A 27,092-nucleotide genomic window follows, 5' to 3' on the forward strand; every position below is an offset into this window, starting at 1 on the left:
CATGGGAGACCCAGAAGAGGCTCCTGGCTCAGATCAGATCAGCTCGGCTCTAGCTGTTGCAGCCATGTAGGTAATGAATCATTGGATGGAAGATCTTCTTCTTTGTCTCTCTTCTCTGTATATCAGACTTTCCAATAAAACAATCAAAATTTTTAAAAAAAGTATATGGGAACATGTACTATGGTTATTCCAGAGGCCACCCTAGCTGGAACAGAACCTCAGCAGGGGAAAAGTGGGATAGGAGATCCAAGTAATATTGATGCAGGCAGAAGGCAGATCTTGCAGAGTCATGTATGCCAGCTAGGACTCCTGAATTTTTCTTTGGAGTCCACTGGTAAGCTTTTGGTAAGTTTCCAGCAGAGGGGAAACAGGATCTGAAATAGTTCTTAGAATGTGCAGTTGGCCTTCTGTATAGACAACAGATTGGAGGAGAATAGTAGAAACAGGAAAAGAGAAATTAGGACATTAGGAAGTCCAGTAACAGTCTTGACTGTTTTAACGGTGGGTCCTTTATTTATACTAATAGGTAAGGGGATAAAGAGAATATGAATCAAAGCCAATACCTAGGCTTTTGGCCCAACTACTGGGAGAATAGATTTAAATTGGTTAAGAAAAGTAGCACAAGAAAAGGAATATGCTTGAATGAAAAAGAAGGAATGAAACTAACATTTGACTTGAGATAGTAAGACAAAAGTTTGGAGTCCAAAAGAGAAGTCGAGCTAGAGATATTATTTCGTATTTCCAGTATGTACATGTATATAAAATTATATTAGTTTGGTGGAGGTCACCTATAACGTGAACACACTAAGAGGACTGCACTACTGGGACATTCCAGAGCTCAGGAGAAGACTGATGAGATTACTCTGAGGTTACTGAGCAGATAGATAACAGTGTGATAGAACAAAGAGATCATAGCTTACCAGAATTCAAGTGAATTGTGTTTTTAAAGGAAGAAGTCAAGATTAGCAAAATTATGATGCAAGTAAAGTGAGAACTAAGAACTGATCACTGAAATTAAAAGTGTGGAGGTCAGTGATGAACTTGGGAAATGTAGTGTGGCTGGACTAAAAAACAAAATCATTCAATAGCTGACAGACAGGGGTTTGGGACACAGTGTGTTGGCTATGGAATTGTGAGATTTTCTGAAAGGGAGTATGTTATTGAGGGAAAAAAATGTTTTAGATAAAAGTCATCATGGCGTATTTGTAGGATAATAGAAAGATCTAGATAAAAGGGGGAAATGATGGTGGAAGAGAGATTGAGCCAACCTTGAGTAAGATTCAGGGCACAAATGGAGGGTCTGGTCTTAGACAGGAATACAGACACCCCAAGTACTGCAAGGCGAGAGAAGGCAGAGTAATGGACACAGATCAGATAGATTGGTAGATTTAACTGAGAAGTCTCAAATGTCTAATGTTAAAAAAAAAAAAAAACAGAATCATGAAATCATGAAGATTTTCTTTATTCAATGAATGATTAGCAGCAGGAAGATGATGAAAAAAGGAATTTTTACATTTAATGCTCAACTTTGATCAAGTTGGAATAATTTGGTTTCTTGGAAATTGGTTAGCCATAGTTATTTACTAACTCAGTGAGAAGTCTTAGGAGAAAATTAACTAAAATAGACAGACATACTGAGGCTTAGTGAGGACATAACTGAAGTCCTTTTAGTAAGTAGACATGTAGTTCTTAAAGAGTTATAAAGTTATCAACAATTCTAGCTATTGAACAAATTGAGAAAAGACTAACGCTATGAAAATGACTCCTAAGCATAGTTTGAAACAGTTTTCCCAATTGATTTAATCATCATGAATCATGATATTACAATGTTTAAAATAATAATTCCTGAATTTAGATTGTCTGGGTTCAAAACCTAGCTGTACTGTTGGATGACTATGCGACTTTAAGGAAATTATACAACATCTACGTGTTTCCTCATTTATAAAACAAGAATCATATTAGCATTTGCCCTTTAGGGTTGATAAGATTAAATGACATAACATTGCCTTGCACATAGCAAGAACTGGTTAGGTGCCTGTTAATTAAATAAAGTCATTATGAATAAAATCAAATAATCATGAATAATTAAGGCCTCGCCAGAAAATATAGGCAAAATTTGACACATGAAGTTAATTTTTAAGACTCTCCCCTTTAATTTGCCCAGTGGGAAGTATTTTGCAGAAAAACAAATACATCTGGCCCTTGATCATCCAAGCTGTGTCTTGTTCCCTGCCTGATCTTAAAACTATCCCGACTAAGGATAGCTAGATTCCATCAGCCTTTCCACTTTGACAAGAATTTCTAAGAAAATTTTCACTTTCACAAGACAGTTTAAGCCAGAAGAGTGTCTTTGATTGCCATTCTGCCCTCTGCAGATAATCATGCTAGCTTTTTTGACATCCACTGATTCACATACTGAGAGCTGGCTCTGTTCAGTCACATATTGGAAGGCTAAAACCAGCGAATGTCACAAGCTTGCTTTAATGTTCATTCCTAACTTTCAACAGTAAAACAAGGAACATGATGAACATTTTAAAATTAGATTATTGCTGAATTATTCTGAATTATTCTGTATAATTAAAGTTCCATTCCACATGAATTTCTTCAGTCAGCCAGCAGAGGATCTTGATATTAAGTCCTCAGAAAATACAGTCTGAACCTCCAGATTATCTTGGATTACTAGCTATATACTCTTTATTTTTCTAAAGATTTATTTTTATTGGAAAGATTTACAGAGAAGGAGAGACAGAGAAGGATTTTTCATTTCGCTGGTTTACTCCGAGGCTGGCTGATCTGAAGCCAGGAGCTAGAGGCTTGTTCTGGGCCTCCAACACGGCAGGGTCCCAAATCCTTGGGCTGTCATCTACTGCTTTCCCAGGACACAAGCAGAGAGCTGGATAGGAAGTGAAGCATCTAGGACATGAACCGGCACCGATGTGGGATCCTAGATCATGCAAGACTGGGACTTTAGCCACTAGGCTACTGAGCTGGGTCCTCTATACTTCCTTTTACCATCCTAATATCCCAAGAGTTAATTTCCTAATTATGGAATTTTGGGTACTCTTATGTCTGGATCATCAGATCAATACATAAAAAAACAAATTATTAAATTCACTCCCTCTAACCTTGTGGGATCACATAGGTAGTGTCAGTCTTTGACAGAACCATAAAACAGAAGGAAATCATTCAGCAGGCTGCTCCAGACTGACACATTTGTTTTTAGCTCTAGCAGCAGGTGATTCCTTGAAAAGAAGATGTTTGCGCTGAGAAATGTGAGTGGCTGCTCATTACAGCAGAGGTCAGGCTGGTGTCCAGAGGGATTCAAACATCTGCCCAAGGTCCAGAAGTCTGAGAAGGTTTTAGTTGTACACAAATGTGAAACAAAGACTCTAAGCCAATTTTAGATCTGAACTGTGCTGTGGCGCTGAGCACTGTCAGTGTTTTCTCTGTGTTCACATTTCAGTTGGCCCCAGTGACACCTGACAAACTGACAACATGTATCTGTTAACTAATTTTGGTCTAACCGTGATCTGGTTCTACATGATGCTCTCCTCTTCCTGCCCCTTGCTTATCATTTCTTTCACATGTGCACACATGCACCATTGTAAAAGGAGTCTGTGTTGTACAAATCAAGGAGTGTGATAAAGGAAAAAGGCCCAGAAAAAAATGTGGAAGTCCCAGGCCAGGTCCAAAGGGTACCATTTCTGAGGCCAAGAGCCATGTTTTTGGGACTTGAATCTGATTTCTAAAGGCTCTTTCCTCACTACCTCAAGCCCTGCAATCTGTATCATCCCCGCTCCTTAACAGCAGAGTGTCTGATGGAGCTCAAAGACAATCAGCCACAGGCACTTGAAGGAAATAGCGGAGGACAGGTCTATATCCCGCAGTTCCTGTGGTGAGTAAGTGCATGCAATAGCAACTAAAGGTCAAATGGAAAAGAGAAAAATTAATAGAGTTGATGAACCCTATTGGAGTCAGCCAGGAAATGTCCATACTCTAAGCCCTGAACCTTTCCTAACTATGGCAAAATAAACAACTTCTATTAGCATCAGAGCACTAGGGAATAATCAGACTAGCACGGGGTGTGTGTAAATGGATTTTCCAAACACAGCTTAATAACGTAGGACTGCAAAATAAAAGAAGATCAGGGCATGCATGAGGACAGAAGCACTCTGCAAACCACCCAGGGAGAACACTTCCTCAGTGCTGCCTGCGAAGGAACTCAATTTTAAAGCCACATTCTAATTTCATGTGTATGAACATACACTTCCATATGCACATGCTGACATATACCCAATAAATATGTATATTTAATTTTCTGTTTAGTCAAGCTCAACTCATTTCAAATTCCATACAGTTCATTTCAGTGCATTCTGTCTTTTTGTATTAGCTATTTTTGTACCTAACAAATTTGGAGCTTAAAGAAATTCTTTATTCTTAATAAGCATCTATTGACCTAACAAGGAATTCCATATTAAATTTGCAACAGACTGGGTAAATACATTCCTTTAAAAAGTATCAGGAAAAAAAGAAATTTCATTTTGAGTGGGTAGACTTTTAAAACTGTATGAGGTCTGAAAACTGAATCACTAAGTATAGTCCACTGTCATCTTAAGGTACTTGGAACATTCTTACTAAGTAACTGAATGAGTGATTACCCTATGCCCCAGTGACACTTGACAAACTTTCAGGTGATACCAACCTGAAAACTATTGTTTCTAATTATTATTGTCTTTGTCTCCTTAATTACTGTCCTGTTTGATTCTCATGATGTTTCTGTATTTACAAAGGAGAGGCAGGGACAGACACACAGAGCTCCACCTGCTGATTAACTCTACAAATGTTCAAAATAGCCAGGACTGTTAGGAATCAGGAACTCAACTCAGGTCTCCCACTTGGGTGGCATGAATTAAATTACTTGAGAAATTACCACTGCCTCCCAGGGCATGCATTTGAAGGAAGCTGACATCAGCACTAGGAACTTGGAATTGAACCCTGGCACTCTGGTGCAGGATGCAGGGATCTTAAATTATCTTTGAATTTACTTTGAATTATCTTTGTAGTTATGACAGTAAGGGCATTGAATAGAAATAAAGCAGTGTTTGGGCGAGCTCTGTGTTAAGAAACATCACCACAAACAGAAGCACCAGATGCAGTGAGTCACACAGCAGGTCATTATTTGCACAATGGGAGATGGCCATGCAAAGAAACAGGAGCAAAGAGAAAGGGACAAACAAAAGGAATGTGCTTTTATGGCAAAGGAGCAGGTATTGAGAGTACAGGGATGTGGGGGATTGGCAGACGCATCAGTAGATGGACACCAAGGACACGTGGCTGCAAGAGACTGGTGGATAGGACCACCATTTACAATGCCATACAGCAGATTGGTGGAGAACAGGTTACAATCTTATGAGCAGCTTGGAAGACAACAGAACCCAAACCTAAAGAGCACGTAACTTCAAGGAAACTAAAACTGAAACTTTAAGGGAACTGAAGTGGATATCGAAATCAGTGCCAGGTCTAAACTGTCAGTGGTCCCACTGGTCTTCAAGGTCATCGTTCGCACCACTCCGCACACTGTCTTTTTGCGTTTTTAGAGAAGCATCATTTCAGTGTCAGGAGATGGCCCAGTCACTGCACTTTATTTTGGCAATTTGGGGAGAGAAGACAGCATGTTCTTCTCAGCCCAGTCTGTCATAAAACACCATATTTCCGGGAATCACTTTTCCCCTTCCCTGATTTGTAGCAAGCAGTTCATCTGCTGATAGGGAGTTTTGTGAAGTCTCAGCCCCTCCTGAGTGAGCCTAGATGCATAGATCTGATCATGGTAGAAGTATCAGGAATGCTGGGTGACCACGGGTGCTAGCTATTGTCTCACGGAAGGGCCTTTGGCATAATTGGATACTCTGATATTCTCATCTTTTCAAGGCCATTGTAAAGGACTGTATTCACACACACTCAGCCCTTCATGTCCTATTGCTGGCAATGCCCTCTTCACTACAATGTTGCCCTTCTGAATAGATTGAGAACTTCCGCAAGTACCAAGTTTGTATTCAATTTTTTTCCTTTTTAATATTCTCTCAATTTCTCTCTTCTTTTTACTAAAAGCAGCAAAAATAAAGCCAGGTAGTGCCTTTGGCACATTAGAAGTCTTAGTTTGTAAGGTAGTGTAGTCATTACTTATGGAAGCTGTTCTACCAGGCTGTAGCCCTTTTTCTCTAGGCTTTCAGCCTTCACATCACAGTGATCTCTTTGCTCCAGTTTCCAGTAATATGAATACTGCTTCATGCTGTTACTCCTCCCACATCTTTCACATCTGCATTTCTACTAACAACTTGCTTTGGATACTCTCATATTTTTCTATCATCCTCAAAAAAAAAAAAGCCCATGTTTTTTTCTGGTTTCATTTCCTGTCCAGGGACCAAAATCTATATTTAGTTTTTTAAAATGTTGTGTAAAAATTACCATAGATTTAACAGTTTGAATGCAGTATCTCGGAATTTTGTGAATCAGAGTCTATCACAGTATTTCTGCACACCCTGCTCTTGGTATTGCAGGATGGAAAGTAAGATTTTGACAAAACTTGGTTCTCCCCTGGAGAAAAGTCTGCTTGCGTCCAAGCCCATTTCTTGCTTTTCCTGAACATTAGACCCTAAGGGTCACTGCCTTGTTTCTTACCTACTAGGACTAATCTCAGCCTCTACAAGCGGCACCATTCATTGCCATGTGACTTCCTTAATCTTTCAACTGTCAGGGTGGGTCCTCCTTATACTTTCCATTTCTGACTATTCACTCTGACCAACCAGAGAACGCTCTGATTTAAAGGGCTCATATGATTAAGCTTGGTTTTATGAGTTTCAGGACCATAGCATCTGACCTAACAAGGAAAGTAAAATCCATAGTGTTAACAGTCCTGGTGATTATGTAGAGTGTGTATGGAGAGAAAGTAGGAGTGGGGAATCTCAGACCCCTGTTTGAAACTGATTTATTATTGGTTTTATTTACTGGTTCCTTTAAATACCTACATTGCTAGAGAGACCATGTTCAAACTCTTGAGGCTTTTCCCCCTCATCCTTCTGTACCCACCTCTTTGTGCTCATCTCTTTAGATCAGTACATTATTAGGTGACAAAATGCAGCAGTGGAACTTTTGGGGTTTCATGACAAACTGTTCCCATAAGGACCCACAAATTCTGGGAGAATGGCTTTGCTCTGAAGAAGGGCAGTGCTCTGGATTGTCCCCTCCACACACAGCTTCTAGATCCTTCTGAGAAGCAGCACTATGATAGTTCTCCAGCCTCTATTTCCTTTATGGAAACCTAGCTCTTTTATTTTAGACTCTTCCCTCCTCCAAAGGCATCTGTAGGATATACTGGATTCTAGGCATGGTCCAGACCACCTAAGAACGTGAAGGAACACCCAAATGGCAGGTTCTACCAAAGCCTGGGTATTTGTTTTCTGCTGGTGAGATGTCACAAGAGAACATGCACAAAATCATAACTCTTTCCCCAGAAACAATCTTGATGTGAGGTTGACAGTTACACACCCAATGGAAGTATCTCAACTTCCCTGATAAGGCTCTCCAGTCTTCAGTTGGGTATGTGGATGGCTTACTGTGTTAGATTGAGTTGGCACAAATTTGGAAATAACTATGATGTGCTAGAAGAGGTAAGAGATGTGTCACCTTTCTAATTGAGATTCTCATAAATTCTCCACTCTGGGGAGCTAAATTAGAAATGTGCTTGCCTTGGACTCAATGGGACTCTAGGCATCATCAGAAACAAAACCTTATAGGATGCAGAGTAATTTTTATTATGCAAGCCACACAGTTACAGGTGAGAAAGGTTGTGTGGAGACAAATATTAAATTTGAGGTATTTAAAAGACAAATCTGGCACAGGCATTTTGCTTCTTAAAATAGCCCCTTATGGAAAGGCATCAGCTATTGATTTTTATCAAGACACTGGTTTCAAAAGTAGGGAAATGCTTCTGAAAATTACTGATATTATCTAATGACTTGCTAAGCAAGCACTGATTCCTTGAGCTTTGAGATAAAACTACAGAAACTGAAATATTATTTTTAACTATAATTTCAAAACATTGAAAAAAAAACAACCTAAGAATCTGGATACCTACAAGGGTAAGCTTCAATGCTGAATACAAACTATTACTACAACAAATAAGCTCTTGAAAATGTTCCTGGGGATAAGAATGAGGAAAAAGATTATCTCTTCCTACAGAAACTCTATAGTTGGGTTTTTCACATGACACAGTTTCTCTATCTTGACTCCCACTTACTCATGAGAAGCCAGGTGGGTGAAGTAGTAGGTGGGAGAGAAGCAGAGTGCCAGCTGGCGAAGCAGCATGCCTCAAGTCAGGGAAACTGGTGACAAAATTTCCTGCCAAGCTTCTGTTAAACTCTGAAGATGCAAAATTTGTCTCCAACATATAAAATACTTGAAGAATGCAGTTTGTAGTTACTAAATATAAAAATATCCAGAACTTTCAATGTGTCAGTGTTGATGTGGAAATCTCTTCTCTTAATTCATACAGAGAAATTCTTGGGAAATCGTAGCACAACAGCTCCACTCACCCACACACTTACATGCATGTTAAATCCCAGAGTTGAAAATAGAGAACCCAGGTTAGAGCCATAAAAGGAGCCGAGGCCAGAGGACTCACAGGGAAAACTGGGACTTGATGAAAATCTCAGCTTTTGACTGCTAGTGTGGGACCTATCCACACAGGAGCTGAAAATGCATCACTCACTAAGAGCAGGGAGGCACATGGTATTTGTCCAGACCCATGGGACTTGATTCACTAGCACCAATTCTCAGGAAGATAACAAGGGGACTTAGATTCTGCTTGAGAACCAGAGGAGTAAAGGTCAAAGACACAGCTCCAGGTTGATGCTTAGCACAAGTTCTAAGAGTCGTTCTAGGCTTCGGCCATAATGTCCCAAATCTAGGAGGATAGTAAAGCAATTGGTCTTGAGGCAGCAACATGCAAAAGGCCCTTCAGAGAAACATACATAAAGATTGCTTTGCATGGATGCTGTAATAGGCCACAAATTATAAAGGAAAGCTTTGATAACTTCAATTACTTGACAACTTAAAATTGCTAGGAAAATACAGACAACACTGGTAAAAGTAAAAATTAAATGGCCAATGGATTAATATAATTACATTCTGCACAATTCACTGAAAGTACTGTCTAAAATTCATAAAGAACCTACACAGATTCATGCACTTGTTACTCCCTTGCCATCTTGGTCAGCATAACTGCCTAGTTATTCCTGCCATTGTTTGTCTTGATCTATGAAGCTGAACGTCAACCCCCATTTGCAAAATCAGAAATCTCTCTTTTGTATTTCAAAATGTCTTTCTTTCCTAGAAATGTCACAGACTGCAAAGAAGACAGTGACAACCCTTGATCCTCTCATGTGCTCACTCATGCCAACACCCCAATCAGAGATGATTCCACAATTAAATGCAGTTACTCTCATTCCCAATATATGACTTATTTTACTTGTACATTTTTTTAACTCTCACAAGATGGAAATGTACCTGTACATCTTTGTGTTATTTAAGATGACACTACATGTAAACTAATGCTTAAAAACACAATACCTTTTACGGTTTTGCAAACTGAGAGTTAGGAAATGCAATGAGAGAGGCCTAGGTAAAAGACAGCTACAAGGGCATTGTTTTCCAGTGCTACACTAGCGTAACAACAAATAAGTTTCCCCAGAGAAAGATTAGGTTCCCGTGCAACATGAAACATGGTCAACAGTCATGAGCTTCTGAGGTGCATACAGCTATGCTCGAAGTGCCATGCTTAGGTCCTAGGAAGTGAAAATGCCGTTGCTAATTGAGTTCAAAATATAAAAATTGTCAATTATGCTGTCTAAGCTGTTGAAATTGTCAAATGATCCTGTAACTTCTTGGTATGCTGTTTTGCATACACTGCCTTTGTATCAACTTGCTGATTTAAAGGCACAAAACAAACCAAGAACAATGACAATGAAAACATTTCAAGATAAAGAAAAACTGGTTTATTACCTAAAGGTTTTACTTGTCTCATACTCCATCACCTTTGGAAGGACTACTTTCTTTTTCTTTAAGATTTTTTTTTTAATTGCAAAGGCGGATATACAGAGAGGAGGAGAGACAGAGAGAAAGATGTTCTCTCCGACGGTTCACTCCCCAAGTGGCCGCAACGGCTAGAGCTCAGCCAATCCGAAGCCAGGAGCCTGGAGTTCTTCCACGTCTCCCACACGGATGCAGAGTTCCAAGGCTTTGGGTCATCCTCAACTGCTTTCCCAGGCCACAAGCTGGATGGGAAGCGGGGCTGCTGGGATTAGAACCAGCGCCCATATGGGATCCCAGTGCGTGCAAGGCTAGGACTTCAACCACCATACTATGGTGCCAGACCCAGGACTAACTTCTAAACTGGGGTTTCTCTGACCTACGTGGCAACTCACAACATAAAATGTCAACCAAATTCACAAAACTGAAGCTTGCCCAGCAATGACTATAAATCACTCAGCACTGCAAGCAGCTTTTCAAAACAAACATTTTTTCAACCCATAAATCAATAATATTGTATTGCTTTCATTGTGTTGATCCTAAATTAATTGCCTTTTTGCAAATTATTTCTATAAAAGTCAGCAAGTCTATAAAATCCTTGGCAAATCTGATATAAACTGTGTGGCACAGAGTGACAGAAAATTCCTGATTTCTCTGCTTCACTCCAAAAGCTCATAGCAGCTGGGGTCAAAGTGGGGAGGTGGGTACTCAATCCAGAATTTCCATGTGGGTGGCATAACTGAGTGAGCTGAGTCATTCGTGCTGCTTTCCTAGATCCACAGTGGCAGGAAGTTGGAATTGGGAGATGGAACCAGGAATCTGACGCAGATTGTGGATCTCTGAAGTATTAGGCTAAACACCCACTCCATGAAAACTTAAGTATTTCTTTTTTTGCTTTGTTTTATTTTTACTGAGAATTTTTTTTTTGTTTCGTTGCAGGAACAAACATAAATGCCTAAGTGCTTCACATTAAGCAAAAATAACCCTCAAAGATAATCTGTCTTTGCAGATTATCCACAATTACTGATCTTAATCAGAATTTTCTTAAATATTTTTAAGACTGTGAGACATTTGTTCAAAAAAGGAATGGTGAATTTGTGTTAGTAAATGAAAAACCAAAATGGCTAGTAAATAATCAAGAAGGAAGCATTTTACGGGATTTTTGCTTCCCATTAATTGTACTGGCCCTAGCATATTCTACCTAAAAGTGCATTTTTGGCAACCTTTGGACACCTTGCCATGAACTAAAACGCTATTCCAGTCAGCCCTAGTCTTTTCAATGTTCTTTTAATTATTCATTTATTATTTTATAATATAATTCTGTAGTCTCTAGTATTCCCTTCCTCCCACTAATTTCCATATATTATTATAATAATATAGTTTTTCATAAACAGTCCTAAGTCCATCATTCTGTTATTTAAGTGTTTCCTTAAATTGTAGGTATGGACAATGATGGAGCCCAGCACCCTATTGTCAAGATATAATTAACAGTTCAGTGGGAGTCTTTGGTTTGGAAGTAGAGATGCATTTTTCATTTTGTCTCCATATCTGGATATGATAATCTCCGTTACACAGTTACTATGCATCCACTTAAGTGAAAAGCCATAAAATAAAATCAACGACAGGAAGAAAAATAAAAAATTTACAGCATGAAACTAAATAATATGTGACCAATGTTTCACTGTAGAAATGAAAAGATCAAAATCAAAAACCTTAAAGAAAACGATGCTACTGTATGACCTATGTATTACTGAAGAAAATAATAAGGGAACAGGTTATGATGAAATAAACAAATATCAAAACCATGGGATGCAGCAAAACCAACATTGAAAGGGACATTTAAACACCAGGTGTTTACAAAAAATAGAAATATCTCAAATGATCTAATAATGGCATCTCAAGGACTTACTTAAAAGTGAACAGGAAGCAGGAAATGATAAAAAAAATCGCAGCAAAAATCAATGGATTTGAAACTTAAAAATTACAAATCATAATGAGAAAGAGCCATTTTTTAAAGAAGATGAGCAAAACAAACTTCTAGCCAGATTAGCAAAGAAAAGCAAAAAAGAAAAACCAAGTAAAATTAGAGATGAAAAAAAAAAAACATCAAAGAAACTCAAGGCTCAAGGTGATCTCTCCTTGCTGGTGGATCTTTTTATCATTATGTGGAGTCCTTCATCTCTTTTAAGCTTTTTCATGTCGAAGTCTATATTATCTAAGAATGGGTTCACCAGCTCATTTTTCCTTTCCACTATCCTGGAATCTATTTTTCCATCTTCTAACTTTCAGTTTCCACATATCTTTGTTAGTGACATATGTTTCCTGTAGCTACAGATAGATGGGTTTTGTTTTTTGATCCAGTCTGCTAATCTGTGCTGCTTGACTGAGTTTAAGCCATTTACACTCAGGGTTAATATAAATAGGTAGTAATCTGGTCCTGTTATTGCAGCAACTGGTTGTTCATTGTTTGATTTAGTATTCTTTTGTTATTAGGAGGTTTTCCACGTTTGCCTTTGGGTTTGGAGGGTGCTGTTCCTTTTCTTTGTCAAGAGAACATCTTTAAGTATCATTTGTAGGGCAGGTCTGGAAGAGGTGAATTCTTTGAGCTTTTCTTTACTGTGCAAGAATTTTCTTTCATTTTCAAAGACAAAAGCTTTGCTGGGCAAGTTATTCTTGGCTGACAAATTTTTCCTTTTAAATTCTAGAATGTATCATTCCATTCTCTTCTGACCTGTAGAGCTGCCTGTGAAAGGTCAGCTGTGGGTCTGATTGGGGGTTCTTCTGTATGTCAATTGTTTTTTTTTTTTTTCACATGGGTATTTAAGGATTTTTTCCTTATGTTCAACTGCAGAGAGTTTGATCATCATGTAAGTTCTCTCCCAGCTCAGAGCCTGTTCTGCTCATTGTTGTTCCTTCAACTCCACAGCCCTTACCCCAGTACATAAAATGATGCCCAATGTGGCACTGGTGGGGATCTGGGCCTGCTGGTCATTAGATCTGGGTTCTACCCAGATATGAGTAGAAGCTGTAGGGATACCAAGTCAGTGCTTTTTTTCCCTGTGGGACCAGTGCAATGTGTCTAACCAGAAATGAACTCGCTCCTAGCTCCCTCCAGCCCCATAGCCTTTTCCTCAGTACATAAAATTGCACCTGATATGGAACTAATGGGGGACATGTCTGTGAAATCCACCCTGTTCCTGCACCCATCTGCTTGGGCTCTGTCACTCTACTTCTGCTCATGGTCGAATCAAGCAAATCAGCAGGATGGGCAGTTCTCCTGAGCTCCCAGTGAACTCCCCTTCCCACCTGGCCACTGGTGGAATTCACCAACCACCACAGGGGTATCTGTTCACTGCAACACAGCTCTGCTCTCTAATGCTTCTCCATGTCCACAGGTCTCCAGGTGCCCCTCTGCTGTCATCTTGCCCTCTCCTATTTCTTGGGATTGTGGTCTCTCTTGCCTCACCCTGACTAATGATTCTCCATCTGTTTGAACATGTTCTTATCCTATTCTGCCATCTTGTTTCTCCCTTGTCTTTTCAAGGTTCTTTCATAACCCAAGACTTAACACTTAAAAGCTTTGTTGCTTTTCAATCAATAATGGTTCTTATTTTTAAATCATTTTCCATGATATTTTTGTAAGTATAGGGATTCCCTTTTTCTTTTCCATCTCTTTATCCCTACTATACCCTACACACTCTCCATATTATTACATTAGTATAATCCTCCAGCAAGAGTTAAAAATTCAACATTATGCTATCCACATGTACTATGGCATTGTAGGGATAAAGGCAGAAAACCTAGCATGAAGGCTGTACCAACTTTTATGGAAATTGTATGGAGAACACTTAACCAACTCAAAATCTGCATACCATATGATCCAGCAATAGCACTCCTAGGAATATATCCAAAACACCTGTTTCATGACAAACCAACATGTACCCCTATGTTCATAGCAGCACAATCAGTAATTGCAAAAACATGGAAGCAACTGAAAAGCCCATCAGAAGATTGGATAAGAAAGCTTTGGTTCATGTACTCCATGGAATACTACTCAGCTATTTAAAAAAACAAAATGCAGTTCTTTGTGGCTAAATGGGCCCAACTGGAAACTATAATGCTAAGGGAAATTAGCGAATACCACATGTTTGCCTTAATTTAACCTGTAATTTTTGTTTGTTTGTTTTTGAACCTGTCATTGATACTGTCTCAATCCATGTGTTTTGAAGAATTGAACTTGCACTATTTTTAACATATTGTTTACTCTATACTGTGTCAATTAATTCCATAACATTGTGTATTGTTGCTGATGTTTTGTTGGGGCTTTTAACTGACCAGGACTTTACTCTGTTAGCTCTACCTTCAGACCAGAGAAGGTCTCCCCAAGAAGCCGCTGAACTTATCTCGACAATAAGATGCTGGACTCTATGCTAGGTATATGTTTGCAATGAAGGAATCTCAACTGAACTTGAATTGTGGTTATGCAGTAAGGGGGAGGAATCCGCTATGGGGGGAGGGTTGTGAGAGGGGTAGGGGGAATCCCAGTGCCTATAAAACTGTATCACATAACACAGTGTTAATAACAATAAAAAATAAATAAAAATTTCATAGGATAAAAAAGCCCCTAGCATGTATTATTGAGGTTTATTTTTAACTTTCATTAGTAGTCCTCCCTTTATTTGAAAGTAGAAATGCACACTGCAACAGATCTTCACTTCCAGGTATACAGCTCGTGTATAGGAAATATATATATGTAAAATTTACCCATTTATCTGAATATATATATATATATAATTTACCCCTATATCTGATATACCTGTTTTATATGTTGCATGAAAGCCGCCTTATATCAACGAGAACTCATGATATTTGTTCTTATGAGATTGGCTTATGTCACTGAGCATAGTGATCTCCAGTTGGGACCATTTTGTTAAAAATATTATAATTTCATTTTTTAATGACTGAGTAGTATTCCATAGAATAAATGTATCACAGTTTCTTTATAATCAAAGATGCCTATGCTGACATAGTTTTAAAAAGTGGGTTCTCATGAACACATATTTTTGAAGCCCAAAACTACAGTAAGACTACACTAGACTTCTAAGTGTTTTCAGAGATGCTGTGAGACTTCATGGCAAACACCAAGACTGACTGAGGCTGGATTAGGGGTTTGAACACTCATTCACACATTGATATTGACACATTTTATACCTCTCTTTTCTTCTCTTCCCTCTGTAAGAATTCCTTCTTCTTCCACAGCTTCTCCTTTTCTTTTGCCTTTTCTCTTCTTCTCTCAGAAATTTCCACTTCTAATCTTGCTACCTCTTCCTGGTGGACTCTCCACTGAAGAACCTGAATTAAAGAAAAATACATTGTCTCAGAAATCATACACACTCTATTTCACAAGAGATAAGGTCCCATATTAGCAGATATCAATTTGTGTCCAAATGTGCTTTTAAAAGCTGTGTGCACATGCAAATGCTAGATGTATGGCTGTTGAAATATATATAAAAAAGGAAAGAGTGATTTTAAAGTCTCTTTCAGAAACTTTCATTGACATTCATACAGTAAAATTCTAAAGAGTGTGATTTGATTCCATAGGAGCTGTAAGTCCCCAGTCCCCAGAAATTGTGTAACTTTCTGCATTTTTTGTGTTTCTGTTGAAAATGTCAAACCAGTTAATGTTCAGGGCCCAGGGCCTGGTGCAGTAGCCTATGGCTAAAGTCCTTTCCTTGCATATTCAGGGATCCCATATGGGTGTTTGTTCCTGTCCCTGTGGCCCCTCTTCCCATCCAGCTCCCAGCTTGTGGTCTGGGAAAGCAGTCGGGGATGGCCCAAGGCTTTGGGACCCTGCACCCACAAGGGAGACCGAGAAGAGGCTCCCGGCTCCTGGCTTTGCATTAGCGCAGCTCTGGCCATTGTGGCCACTTGGGCAGTAAATTAACAGGTGTAAGATCTTACTCTCTCCTCCTCTATGTATATCTAACTTTCCAATAAAAATAAAATAAATATAAAATATGTCCAGCTGGTATGTGCAAAATCTGGCATTGGGAGAGGTTCTGATGGAGGAGCCTGGGCAACTCCTCTGGCAGGACACAGACCCGGCAGGTAAATGCAAGAAATATGATAGGGAACAGACCAGAACAGACCTTGGAAAGTTACCCACTGGCATACATTTGGCATGGGTTGGGGGCAGACTAGACTGAATCTGTTCACATCATCCAATGGCAAATCCAGGAACCAGAACAGTGTGGGTAGAGCCGGGTTCAGTCACAACAAAAACCAGTGCACAATACAGAATGCCAAGGTGAGGCTGCCTGTACCAGATGTGACTCCAGTGCCCAACAAGCACACGTAAGAACCAAGAAGGGAGGGGCAGAGCCAGCAGGGGCAATATTGGGTGTTCCCTTGCTGGACAGCTATTCCCATTGGAGAGCATGAACTGGGATGGGGGAAGATCAGACTAAGCAGGGCTACAACACCTGTGGGCCTCATGTGGACTAGATCAGGGAAAAGCCAGGCTGGGCTGATTATTCCTATGGCTGCAATCTACAATTAGAGTGGGTGAGGGTTGTTTGGGCTTAGTCACAGCATCAGCTGGCAGAAACTGGCACCGGGGTCTAATTCTGTTAAGTCAAACCACAGAACTACCTGGAGTGTGCACAATCCGGGAGTGGGAGAGGCCTGGGAAGGAAACCCTCCCTCTTGGGTTACCACTTCCACGGGAGGGCACAGAAACTAGGACAGGGGCTGGGATGGCTAGACAGACACCCAACAGCATCTGTGTGGGCTGCATAGTGGAGCTGGTTAGATGGAACAAAGCTTTAATACCCATTGACATGTATGAGAGCCGAATGGGGTGTGGGACAGACTGGACTACTGCTACACATACTGGCAAACCAGGGTAGGGCGCGTGCCTAGAGGGGTTATTGTGGGTCACTCCAACTAGGCTGCAGCTTCCACTTGGTTTATGCAAGGGCCGAGTATGTGCTGGGCAGAACCAGACTGGACTGCAACATCCATCGGTTCCAGTGGAAGGCAGGGCTGAAAAGAGAACCAACCCAGCAATTGCAACCACCAATTGCAACCACCAGCTGATCAGGGCCATGGACTGAGTGGGGCCCTAACCTGCTAGTACATACAAGAATATGGCCTGAGAACACCTCAGACAAAGTTTCTTTGGAGATCTCCCCAATCAAAATGCTGGACTCAGAACCTTAACCAAGAAAAGAGAGAAGACAGAACAGGTCAATCAACCATCTCAGCTATATGTTGGCAGCAAAATATGGGGCAAATGGAAACTCTGTGATGGACTATGCCAATCGGTGGATTCTTAAAGACCTCATAGTGCTTGTAGTGGCAACATTGGCAATGATTCATAACTGGTGAACTATCAAAACCACTTGAACAAGAACCTCGGAGCATACCCTACATGCAGGACCTGGGGAGGGTGGGAAATTGGGTGGGCTTTCTCCCTTAAGTCCCTCTTCTAAACATGAAGGAAACAATATGGAAATAATCGTCTTACCCACTTTCCTATAGCCCTTGAACATTTTTACCCTAATTAACTATGTAAAGATTGTCAAAAATATAATAAAAAAATTTTTTTTAAAGTCCAGCAATAGAAGGTAGCTTAAATTAATTATGGTACCTTTAAGTAATGATTTGCATTGAGAAAAGGTGTTAAGTCTTTATACCCGCTGACACAGAAAGTGTTCACAATCTATTACTGAATTCATAACATGAGAAATTACATTTTTTATCTAAGTAATGTAAAATGTCATCAATGTGACAATAGAAAGCAATCTACCAGTATGATTTTAATAACTATTTCCTGAAATTTAAAATGTTTATTTGGAATTATTTTTGTAATTATGAAACCAATGAAACTAATGGAATAAAAGCATTTATGATGTGGTCCACTAAACACCTGGCTGAGGAAACAGCAACAAGAGAAATACAGAGATGTGCAACCTATATTTTAGAAAATGAATGTCTCCTTTCTCACTTATTTCCATTTATTAATAGAAATATATAAATGAAGATTGAATAAAATGTCCTTACATATGATTAGTCATTTTAATTAGCTAATGTTTTTGCATTTACATTATTCAAACGTTTGCATTGTTTATCAAAGAACTTCCTATTCCTTGTTTTCAAATTCATTTCAGTTGCCCAGCCTTCTGCTTCTCCCAGGCACCTATTTTCCTTCTTCTAAGCAATCTCATGTCTCCACAGATCACCTCTCCTGGTGTCCTGCTTCCACTCCCTTCCTTACTGTTATTAATCTTCTATCTGTAACTTGCTCCAGTGAAATCCAAACGTCAAGTGTGGCGAGCAACAGTCCCTGAATATTCAAAGGACAGTCCCTCATTTTTGTTCCTACAGTGATTGCTGACCCTGTTGGCCCTCTCTTCCTATGTCAAACTCCTCCCTGCCCAAGCCAGGACCATGGCTCCCCTATTTCTCCACTAACACAGAGTGCTCAAGTTATCCTCCTTCCTGTGCCTATGTTAATATCCCCAACCCTATCTGATCTCCTTTAACCTCCAGCCCCTCCTGAGATGATCAGTATTTCAGGTGCTCACCCTCTTCTGTAAGTTCAGCAATTCTGTGTGTCTGACAACAAAATGTAAATTTTTAGCTCTACCTTTTGTTATGCAATCTAATCTTGCAATAACAAATTTCTAAATACGTGCTATTTTCATGAGCACTTAAAACTTCAATATTTCTGTTATACTTAACATCTGCAATTTTGACAATTTCACAGCCAACCCTTTGTATCTTGCCTCTTTTTCAAATATCCTAGTTTCATCTTGGAGCCTAACTAAACCCTGTAGTTTGGATTTTTAAAAAATATTATCTTCATTTATATATACATTTACATTTGTCAAAAATAGTAAACTCACAAGTCTAATTCACAAGGGATTGATTTCCAAACCATTGAACTTAATTGTAGTTTCCTAGATTACTCCTAATCTTTCCAGTAAGTGTATTTAGGAGACCAGAGTTCACAAGGGTGATGTCAACTGAGAATTTAAGGATTTAAATTTGGTATTTCCACTTGCAACCATGCCTCATGTGATCTCTAAGAATGGCCCTCACTCAGCCACCCATTCATATTTTTAGTTTTATGGAGTGATTCACACTAAAATCCCACCTGCTTCATAAAATGCTCATTGTTTTCCTCTCTGTTGAAACACACCACAACCAATGCGCCACTCTGCTTGTTTCATTTCCCACTTATAACTAATCCGACTATTTTGAAAGTTTCATCCCTCCTGTGAGCACAGTCCATAGCTCTGCTTCCCGATGCTGTACCTTTTACTAGGAAAGCACTAAAACACTGGGGGCTTATGAACATTTTCATTTAATTCATCCAGCTGAATATTTCAAATGAAACCTCATAAGAAATGTTAATATTTAAGTGTTCCAAAATGCTGATGAAATACATCCTACTTAATGATCATTAGTGAGTATAGAAAACTTCACAGTAACATTTAATGACAGTTAGTAGAAAACTTTCTAATTAATGGAACTGATTGGCAACAGCTGAATACCCTGAATACTGTTAGCATCAGAGAAAGTAAGTGGATATTTTACCTCCTAATTGAAGCACACAGGATCCCTATGAACTTTTTGTTGCAAAGGATAAAAAAGAATCTAATCAAATCTCTAGAGCTGCTTATTAAGTTGTAGGAATTTCAGTCACCAGGGAAACATAATGTATGATTGTATATAGGGACACAAAACAGCAAAACAAATTTGAGAGACTTTAAAAGGCTTTAAAAACTATCCAAATAAAAGGACAATTATTAATGGAAAAATCTAAGAAGTATATTAATCAAATGTGACATGTGAATTGTATATTCATATTCTTATTTGAGTAACTCAAATGAAAATGAGTTATTTTAATGTTGATTGGCTATTGATGCTATTAAGGAAAGACTGCTAAAGTCTGCAAACATGATAAGCATATGGTTATACCATTTTAATGTTAATTTTAGAGATATATCAACAATCATAATGATATGATTTCTAGGATTCTCACTAGTATCCAAGGGGCAAATGAGAGTAGGTGAGAATTTAGATAAAACAAATCTAAGCTGATATACCTTTTTTGTTTAGCATTAAGCAAAAACAAAACTTAAAACATAAAACATATGCTCAAAGAGACAACATTGAAAACATCATAAGCTCAAGTTTCTAAGACAGTAAATGATTTAGAATGTATTGTACTAATGCAAAGAAAAATATCAGGGGCAAGGACTGATGTGTTGGTTAAGTTGCCACTTGGGATGCCTTCATCTTGTGTTTGCGTGCCTGGGTGTGGACCAAGACCACTCTTCTTCCAATATTGCCTCCTGCTAATGCCTGATATGGGAGACAACATATAATGCCTTGATCTTGGAACTCTAACACCCATGTGTAAAATGAGGATTGGGTTCCAGACTCCTAGCTTTAGCCTGGATCAGTCCAGGTTTGGTGGGAATTTGCAGAGTGAAACATCACATGCAATCTTTCTTTCTGCAACCCCTTTCTTTCAAATAAAAAAACATTTTTTAAATGTACTCCTAAGAAAAGGAAAGAGAACAAGCATACATTTAGTCTTTCCAAGTACCAAGACTATTTTTATAAATTTAAATGGAAATAAATTTAAGTATTATACTTCTCATTTTTTGGTGTAAGAGTAACTTATGGGGCCTATCATTTAATAGTCTTTACAAATATTACATCTTGTAAAGAATCAAAGTATAAGCAAATATCTATAGATGGAAAATTTCTGTTCTGTTCCTGAAGGCAATTATCATACCAAAAACAAATAAAACCCAATCAATCAAGCTGAGGTATTCAGTTTATCTTCCATTACAGGTATTCATTCTTCAGTACCACAAGCCTAAACTGATGCTGCTTTTATACTTGAGAAAAGTTTTCTTTTTTTCCAAATGGATGCATACACCATAGCATGCTGAAGAAATTGCAAGTTCAACAACCAAAAGTCAATGAGTTGTAGGTGTGTCAGATAGCACATGAACAAACAAAAAGTAGATCAAGATATCAGCCTTTGGAAACTAAACCACTTAATATTGCAATCATGGGAACAGTGAAGGACCAATAGATGTTTGTTTGCCTGAAGTCAATAATTTATAGCAGCATCTGTAATTTTAAGTGTACCAAATGAAAAAAAATAAAAGTATTGAAGTTAGAGTTGTGAGATCTTGACAATGAGAAACAGGGTCAGCAGCAATTGGTATCTAAGCAATAAAGTGAAGCCGGGCTTTTCAGAATGTACAATGAACAAGGGAAAGATCCGGTGGGAATCCTTGCTGAGACGGTCAAGGGATGTGGATGGCTCCCATATGGAGAAAATGACTACCAATTACAACATTTCTGAGATGCCTAAGAATAAGAAAAGTAGCAGGTGGGCAAAGGAATCAATATTCACACCAGAGACTTCTGAGGGAACAGTGAGCAAAGGAAGAATAGCTCAGGAAAGCATTTTCGTTTTATTCTAAACGGTCTGCTAATTATATAGCTTTAAACAGCATTTGAACATAACTGTGCAACAATAATAACCATGAAAGAACATTACCTCAGTGGCAGTCAGGAATATGCAGCAAGGAAAGCATTATTTAGATTATTAATGACAGGAAATGTTTCCAGGTCTTTAGTTAATACCTAATTTAAGAGTCCTGCCAAAGGTACAGTCTTTGATGAGAATTTTACCTAGCAGAACACAAATGACATTGAAAATATGCTCATCTACCTCAAATAATCAATTAAAGTTTCATAATGGAAGTGGTTAACAGCATTGTAAGTACTCTGCTCTTAAAGGTAAAATGTTCTAAGAAATTAATAAACACATAATTGTACACTCTCAGGAGGAATAAAGAAAAAAGAAAAACCTAAAAAGAAGCCCATGAAAACTTCAAAGTAATAATTGGAATTAACAGCAAGGCAACAATATTAATACAATTTTATATCCAAACTGAGAGCTTTGGAAAAAAAATTGTTATTATAAGGGGATGATACAAAGGAAAGGAATATTGAACACCCGTTTAGTCCAGTTTCTGCCACTGTCAGTATTGTTACTTTGAACTGAATAAATGGCTCACCCAGTTTTCTCACATGATAAAGGCCAGGACTGGAGCAGAGGACCTCTCTAGTTCCTTTCATTTCTCTTATTCAGATTCTAGTCTGTATTGTCCTTACATGACAAGGACTCCATTTATGATGTGTTCTGCAATTTTCATATATCTTACTTGCAGTTTTTCTCAGCAACTAAGATGAACTGCAACAGAAGCATCAGGATTTTGTAGATCTTTAAAATTATTGCAGACAACTAACTATCACTATTCCATTAGTTGTGTGTGCGACAACAGTATGTGATTTGGTGCTTTATGGAACAACAAAAAATGCCAGAAGACTTGTGTCTACAAATGGCAATAATAATATTTAAATTTCTGTTTGTATGAGCTCATTATGTGCCAGTCCAATGCTTTATAAAGATATTCAAAACATGTTTTGTGAACCTTGAAAAAAAGACTGTCTCCTTCACCCCCATCCTAATTTCAAACCTAAGTTTAGATATCATTCTCCCCAGTAAGTCTTGCCTGACCCACCATAACAAAATCAGTTGTCTTTTATCTTCTCCCTTAGCACCTTTTCTTTGCAACAGGTGTCAAACTTTTTGGAATGGCCTTTTCCTCTCTATTAGGCTGCTAATGCCTAAAATATAGGAATCTACTACATCTTACTCACAAATTATGTCTCCAGAGCCTTGCAAAGGAACTAGTGCCTAGGAAGGGTTATGGAGATACTTGGTGGGTATATACATAAGGTTCCCTCCAAGTATATGCTTAGAAACTACAGTAACAATGTTTTCCCTTCTGCACTTCCTTCCCCCCACTGCTCACCGCCCCCGTCCCCCTGTAGATTGATCTTTAGAAATAAAAGCTTCCAGGCCAGGCACAATGGCTCAATTGGCAAAATCCTCCCCTTACAGGCATTGGGATCCCATATGGGTTCTGGTTCGTATTCCAGCTGCTCCACATCCCATCAGCCCCCTGCTTGTGCAGGTTGGGACAGCAGTGGCAGACAGTCCAAGTCCTTGGGACCCTGCACCTTCATGGGATATCTGTAACAAGCTTCTGGCTCCTGGTTTTGGACTGGCTCAGCTCCAGCTATTACAGCTGTTTGGAGAGTAAACCAGCAGATGGAAGACCTATGCCTCTGCCTATAAATTCACTCTGTAAATTCAGATTCATTCTGTAAATCTGCCTTTCCAATTAAAAGAGCTTCCCCATCCAATCATGTTACCTTTTTTAAATTCCTCAACCATCAGACTCCCATCCATTGCCCAGTCCTATCTCCTATTACAGGGTGTTGTAAATTTTATCTATGTTTGTGAGATGAGGAAAATATCCAGAAACTTGTAAGAATTTTCAGCAACTAACTGATATTTCTGTCAAGATTATAGGACATGTGTAAAAAGTAGCAAGTAAATCTTTTTCTGTCTTTTCCTTTAATCTTACCATTAAGCTACTGAGCTCACTTCAGCTGTGTAAATTTCAAATTTTCATTTCATTAAATCTTTAACGGTGTGCTAGCACCATTAATTTTTTTTTCTAAATGTCCCATCATTTTTCAATATTAACTTCGTAAGCTTCTCTATCTTTCGTGCTCCATTTATGTTTAAACTCTGCTTAGGAAATACAGTATATCATTAAAGCCTTCTGTTCTCCACTTTGCATTTTTTGCGAAGTCTTTCCTTTTGGGTTCATAACCATCACTTGGCTTTCCTGTAGCTTTGTAAGTGCATTTAAAAAAAAAAAACACCTTTCTTTGGTAACTGCTTTGAATTTTCTGTGGCTTTTTTATTAGCCTTTCTCAGAATAGCAAATATTATGCACTGACATTATCTTGATGATTCCATGTGTTCTCTTTTCAAATAAAATCTTTCAATGTTTTATGTAATTTGTCCTGGATGGCTTGACCTACGTGTGAATCAAGACTTCTAGAGTAAGAAACAAACTAAATGCCATTAGGTTAAAAAAATTATCCACAGGTACTTTTCCCTAAGAGAAAGCATTTACAAACATATCATCCAATGTGTTTTATGAGGCTGACAAAGCCAAATTGTCTGATGGGGAGAGTGAATGCTGGACTAAGAGTCAGAGGATTGCTCACCTGGAGCTGAGAGATCTTAAACATTACTTCCCAGTTCTGGGTTTCAAAATCTCATCTAAAAAATGAAGAGGACTAGATCCACACTTTTCTAACAACACATTGTTATCTAGTGAATCAATTTTGTGTATAGCAACCAGCATCTTTTTTAAGGTAAGAATGTTACAACCAAGAAGCAACAATCCATCTCATGTCAATGTAGTAATGCTACTTCCGGGAATTTTTGTTTCTATTCTCTTTGCTCTCTGTTTGACATTTCTCATTATTGGTCACAGTCAAAGAAGCATGAATAAAACACTGGGAAACCTTCTATAATCCCACCTCATGATACAATTCTTTGGCTCTGAGATACAAAGGCTGAAGTTGTTATGTTGCTGTCATGGTGGCACAGCCCTTATTTCTTTGCAATCATCTCAGCAGTTCAGTAAAGACAACCTAGGTTCTAAAATCACAAATTTGAGTCCTACCTCTGTGACTTATTAATGATCTGTGCAGCACACTGCTTTAACGACTTGGAGCCTCAGAACAATGTAAAACAGGATAATGGATACGCATCTTTCCCAGGTTGCTGTGCACAAGCATGAGACTCAGAAACCATTTTCAGTCTACATGTCTCTGGCATCCCAGCTTTCCAAATCCTGTTGCTTGTGCTGACTTTCCCTCTGACTATCTCTTGGACACATTTTCTTCTCAACACCAACAGTGCCACAGTCCTAATCCTGGAGGAGCACCTCCCTTCTTACAGCTACTCTTGCTCCATTCCCTCCATTTATTCATGCCCACGTGATTATTTGCAAAATGTGTGCTGGCTCACAAATCACCCCTGCCAACACTGCCACCTCTGTCCCACATCCTTCAATGAGTTTAACTACTCTTGAGGGGCGAAATCTAAACTTCCAGGTATGGACTACAAGCCTCTAACTCATCACACCATACAATTACGAAGTCATGCTCTGTGCTCCAGCTACACCAGCCACGTGTAGACCCCTGAGCAGGTCACTGTCCTAAGCAATGTGGGCTTGGAACATGCTATTTCTTTGGGTTTGGGTGTTCTTGCCTCCTCCTTGCCTCCCCCAACCCTTTTCTAACCAACACTCATTGAGTCTCAAATTTCAATACAGTGTATCAGGGCAGTTTTACCAATCCATGAGATCAAGTGACTTGTATGCATGTTCCCATAACATTGCCGACTATTCCTTGAGATACTTATCACAGTCTGAAATTCAATGTTTAGGGGTTTTTTTTCCCCCTTTGGCCCCGGAGTTGCTTCTCCACTAGACTGGGATATCCATGAGTACTGAGTATATCCCTGGCTGACTCATTGATGTGTCCCCAGTGCCTTACATACCACCTGGAATCTAATAAATGCTCAGTAGATAGTTAGCTGAGGTATGAAAGCAAATATGCTAAACAAATGCAATCTACCTTCCTGGAATGCTGCAGTGGTTCCTTGCAGCTTTCTGAATGTCAGTGTCACTTGGGATCAATCCATTCTGTATATATTGTTCAACTGAATTAACTTTACTGGGTTAAGTTTCGATTAGGACAACTACTTTGAGAGGAGATTTTGGGAAAAGTGAGACTTCTACTCAATATGCAGGTATCTACCCTGTTATATAGAGGACACTGATTTATTCTCCTTTAATTCCCATAAACTATAACAACATTTCACTCTCAGAAAATGCCCATTAAAACTGTTAAACAGGGCCCGGCGCGGTGGCACAAGTGGTTAAAGGTCCTCGCCTTGCACGCCCGGGATCCCATATGGGCGCCGGTTCTAATCCCGGCAGCCCCGCTTCCCTTCCAGCTCCCTGCCTGTGGCCTGGGAAAGCAGTCGAGGACGGCCCAAAGCTTTGGGAACCTGCACCCGCGTGGGAGACCCGGAAGAGGCTCCTGGCTTCGGATTGGCATATTATCGACCCGTTGCGCTCACTTGGGGAGTGAATCATCGGACGGAAGATCTTCCTCTCTGTCTCTCCTCTCTGTATATCTGCCTTTCCAATAAAAAAATAATAAAAATAAATCTTTAAAAAAAAAACTGTTAAACAGGTTAGGTCGCGATAAAAACCAGTCCACACTACAGAATGCCAGGATGAGGTTGTCTGTACTGGATGTGACTGCAGTGCCCAACCAGCACACGTAAGAACCAAGAAGGGAGGGGACAAAGCCAGCAGGGGAATAAGGGGTGGTTTCCATAATGGACAGCTACTCCCACTGGAGAGCATGAACTGGGATGGGGGAAGATCAGACTAAGCAGGGCTACAACACCTGTGGGCCTCATGTGGACTAGATCAGGGAAAAGCCAGGCTGGCTGATTATTCCTATGGCTGCAATCTATAATTAGAGTGGGTGAAGGTTGTTTGGGCTTAGCCACAGCATCAGCTGGCAGAAACTGGCACTGGGGGCTAATTCTGTTAAGTTAAACTGCAGAACCACCTGGAGTGTGCACAATCCGGGAGTGAGAGACCTGGTAGGGAAATAGTGGGTTCCCTCCTCTTGGGTACCACTCCCACAGGAGGGCACAAAAACTAGGACAGGGGCTGGGGTGGCTAGATAGAGAGGCACTCAACAACACCCGTAAGGGCTTGATTGTTGAGCTGGTTAGATGGATCTAAGTTTCAATGCCAATTGCCATGTACAAGAGTCAAGGGAGATGTGGGACAGACTGGACTGGTCTGCTACACATACTGGCAAACCAGGGTAGGGGGCAGGCCTGGTGGGGGTTATTGTGGGTCACTCTCACCAGGCTGCAGCTCCCACTGGTTTATGTGAGGGCCAAGTATGCGCTGTGCAGAACCAGACTGGACTGCAACACCCAT

At 39.5% G+C, this 27,092-nt stretch overlaps 1 protein-coding gene across 1 annotated transcript in view; it reads right to left on the bottom strand.

Moving 5' to 3' along the window:
* The window catches only part of CCDC148 (coiled-coil domain containing 148), a 197,272-nt gene that overhangs the window by 60,016 nt on the left and 110,164 nt on the right, over nt 1-27,092 (bottom strand). The window contains exon 11 of the mRNA XM_040971994.1: nt 15,298-15,438. Within this exon, the coding sequence (XP_040827928.1) occupies nt 15,298-15,438 (141 nt within the window). The remainder of the gene's footprint in view (nt 1-15,297; nt 15,439-27,092) is intronic.

Source organism: Ochotona curzoniae, unplaced genomic scaffold (genome assembly GCF_017591425.1).
Source record: "Ochotona curzoniae isolate NIBS_2020 unplaced genomic scaffold, NIBS_Ocur_1.0 contig_2210, whole genome shotgun sequence".
Taxonomy (NCBI): Eukaryota; Metazoa; Chordata; class Mammalia; order Lagomorpha; family Ochotonidae; genus Ochotona; species Ochotona curzoniae.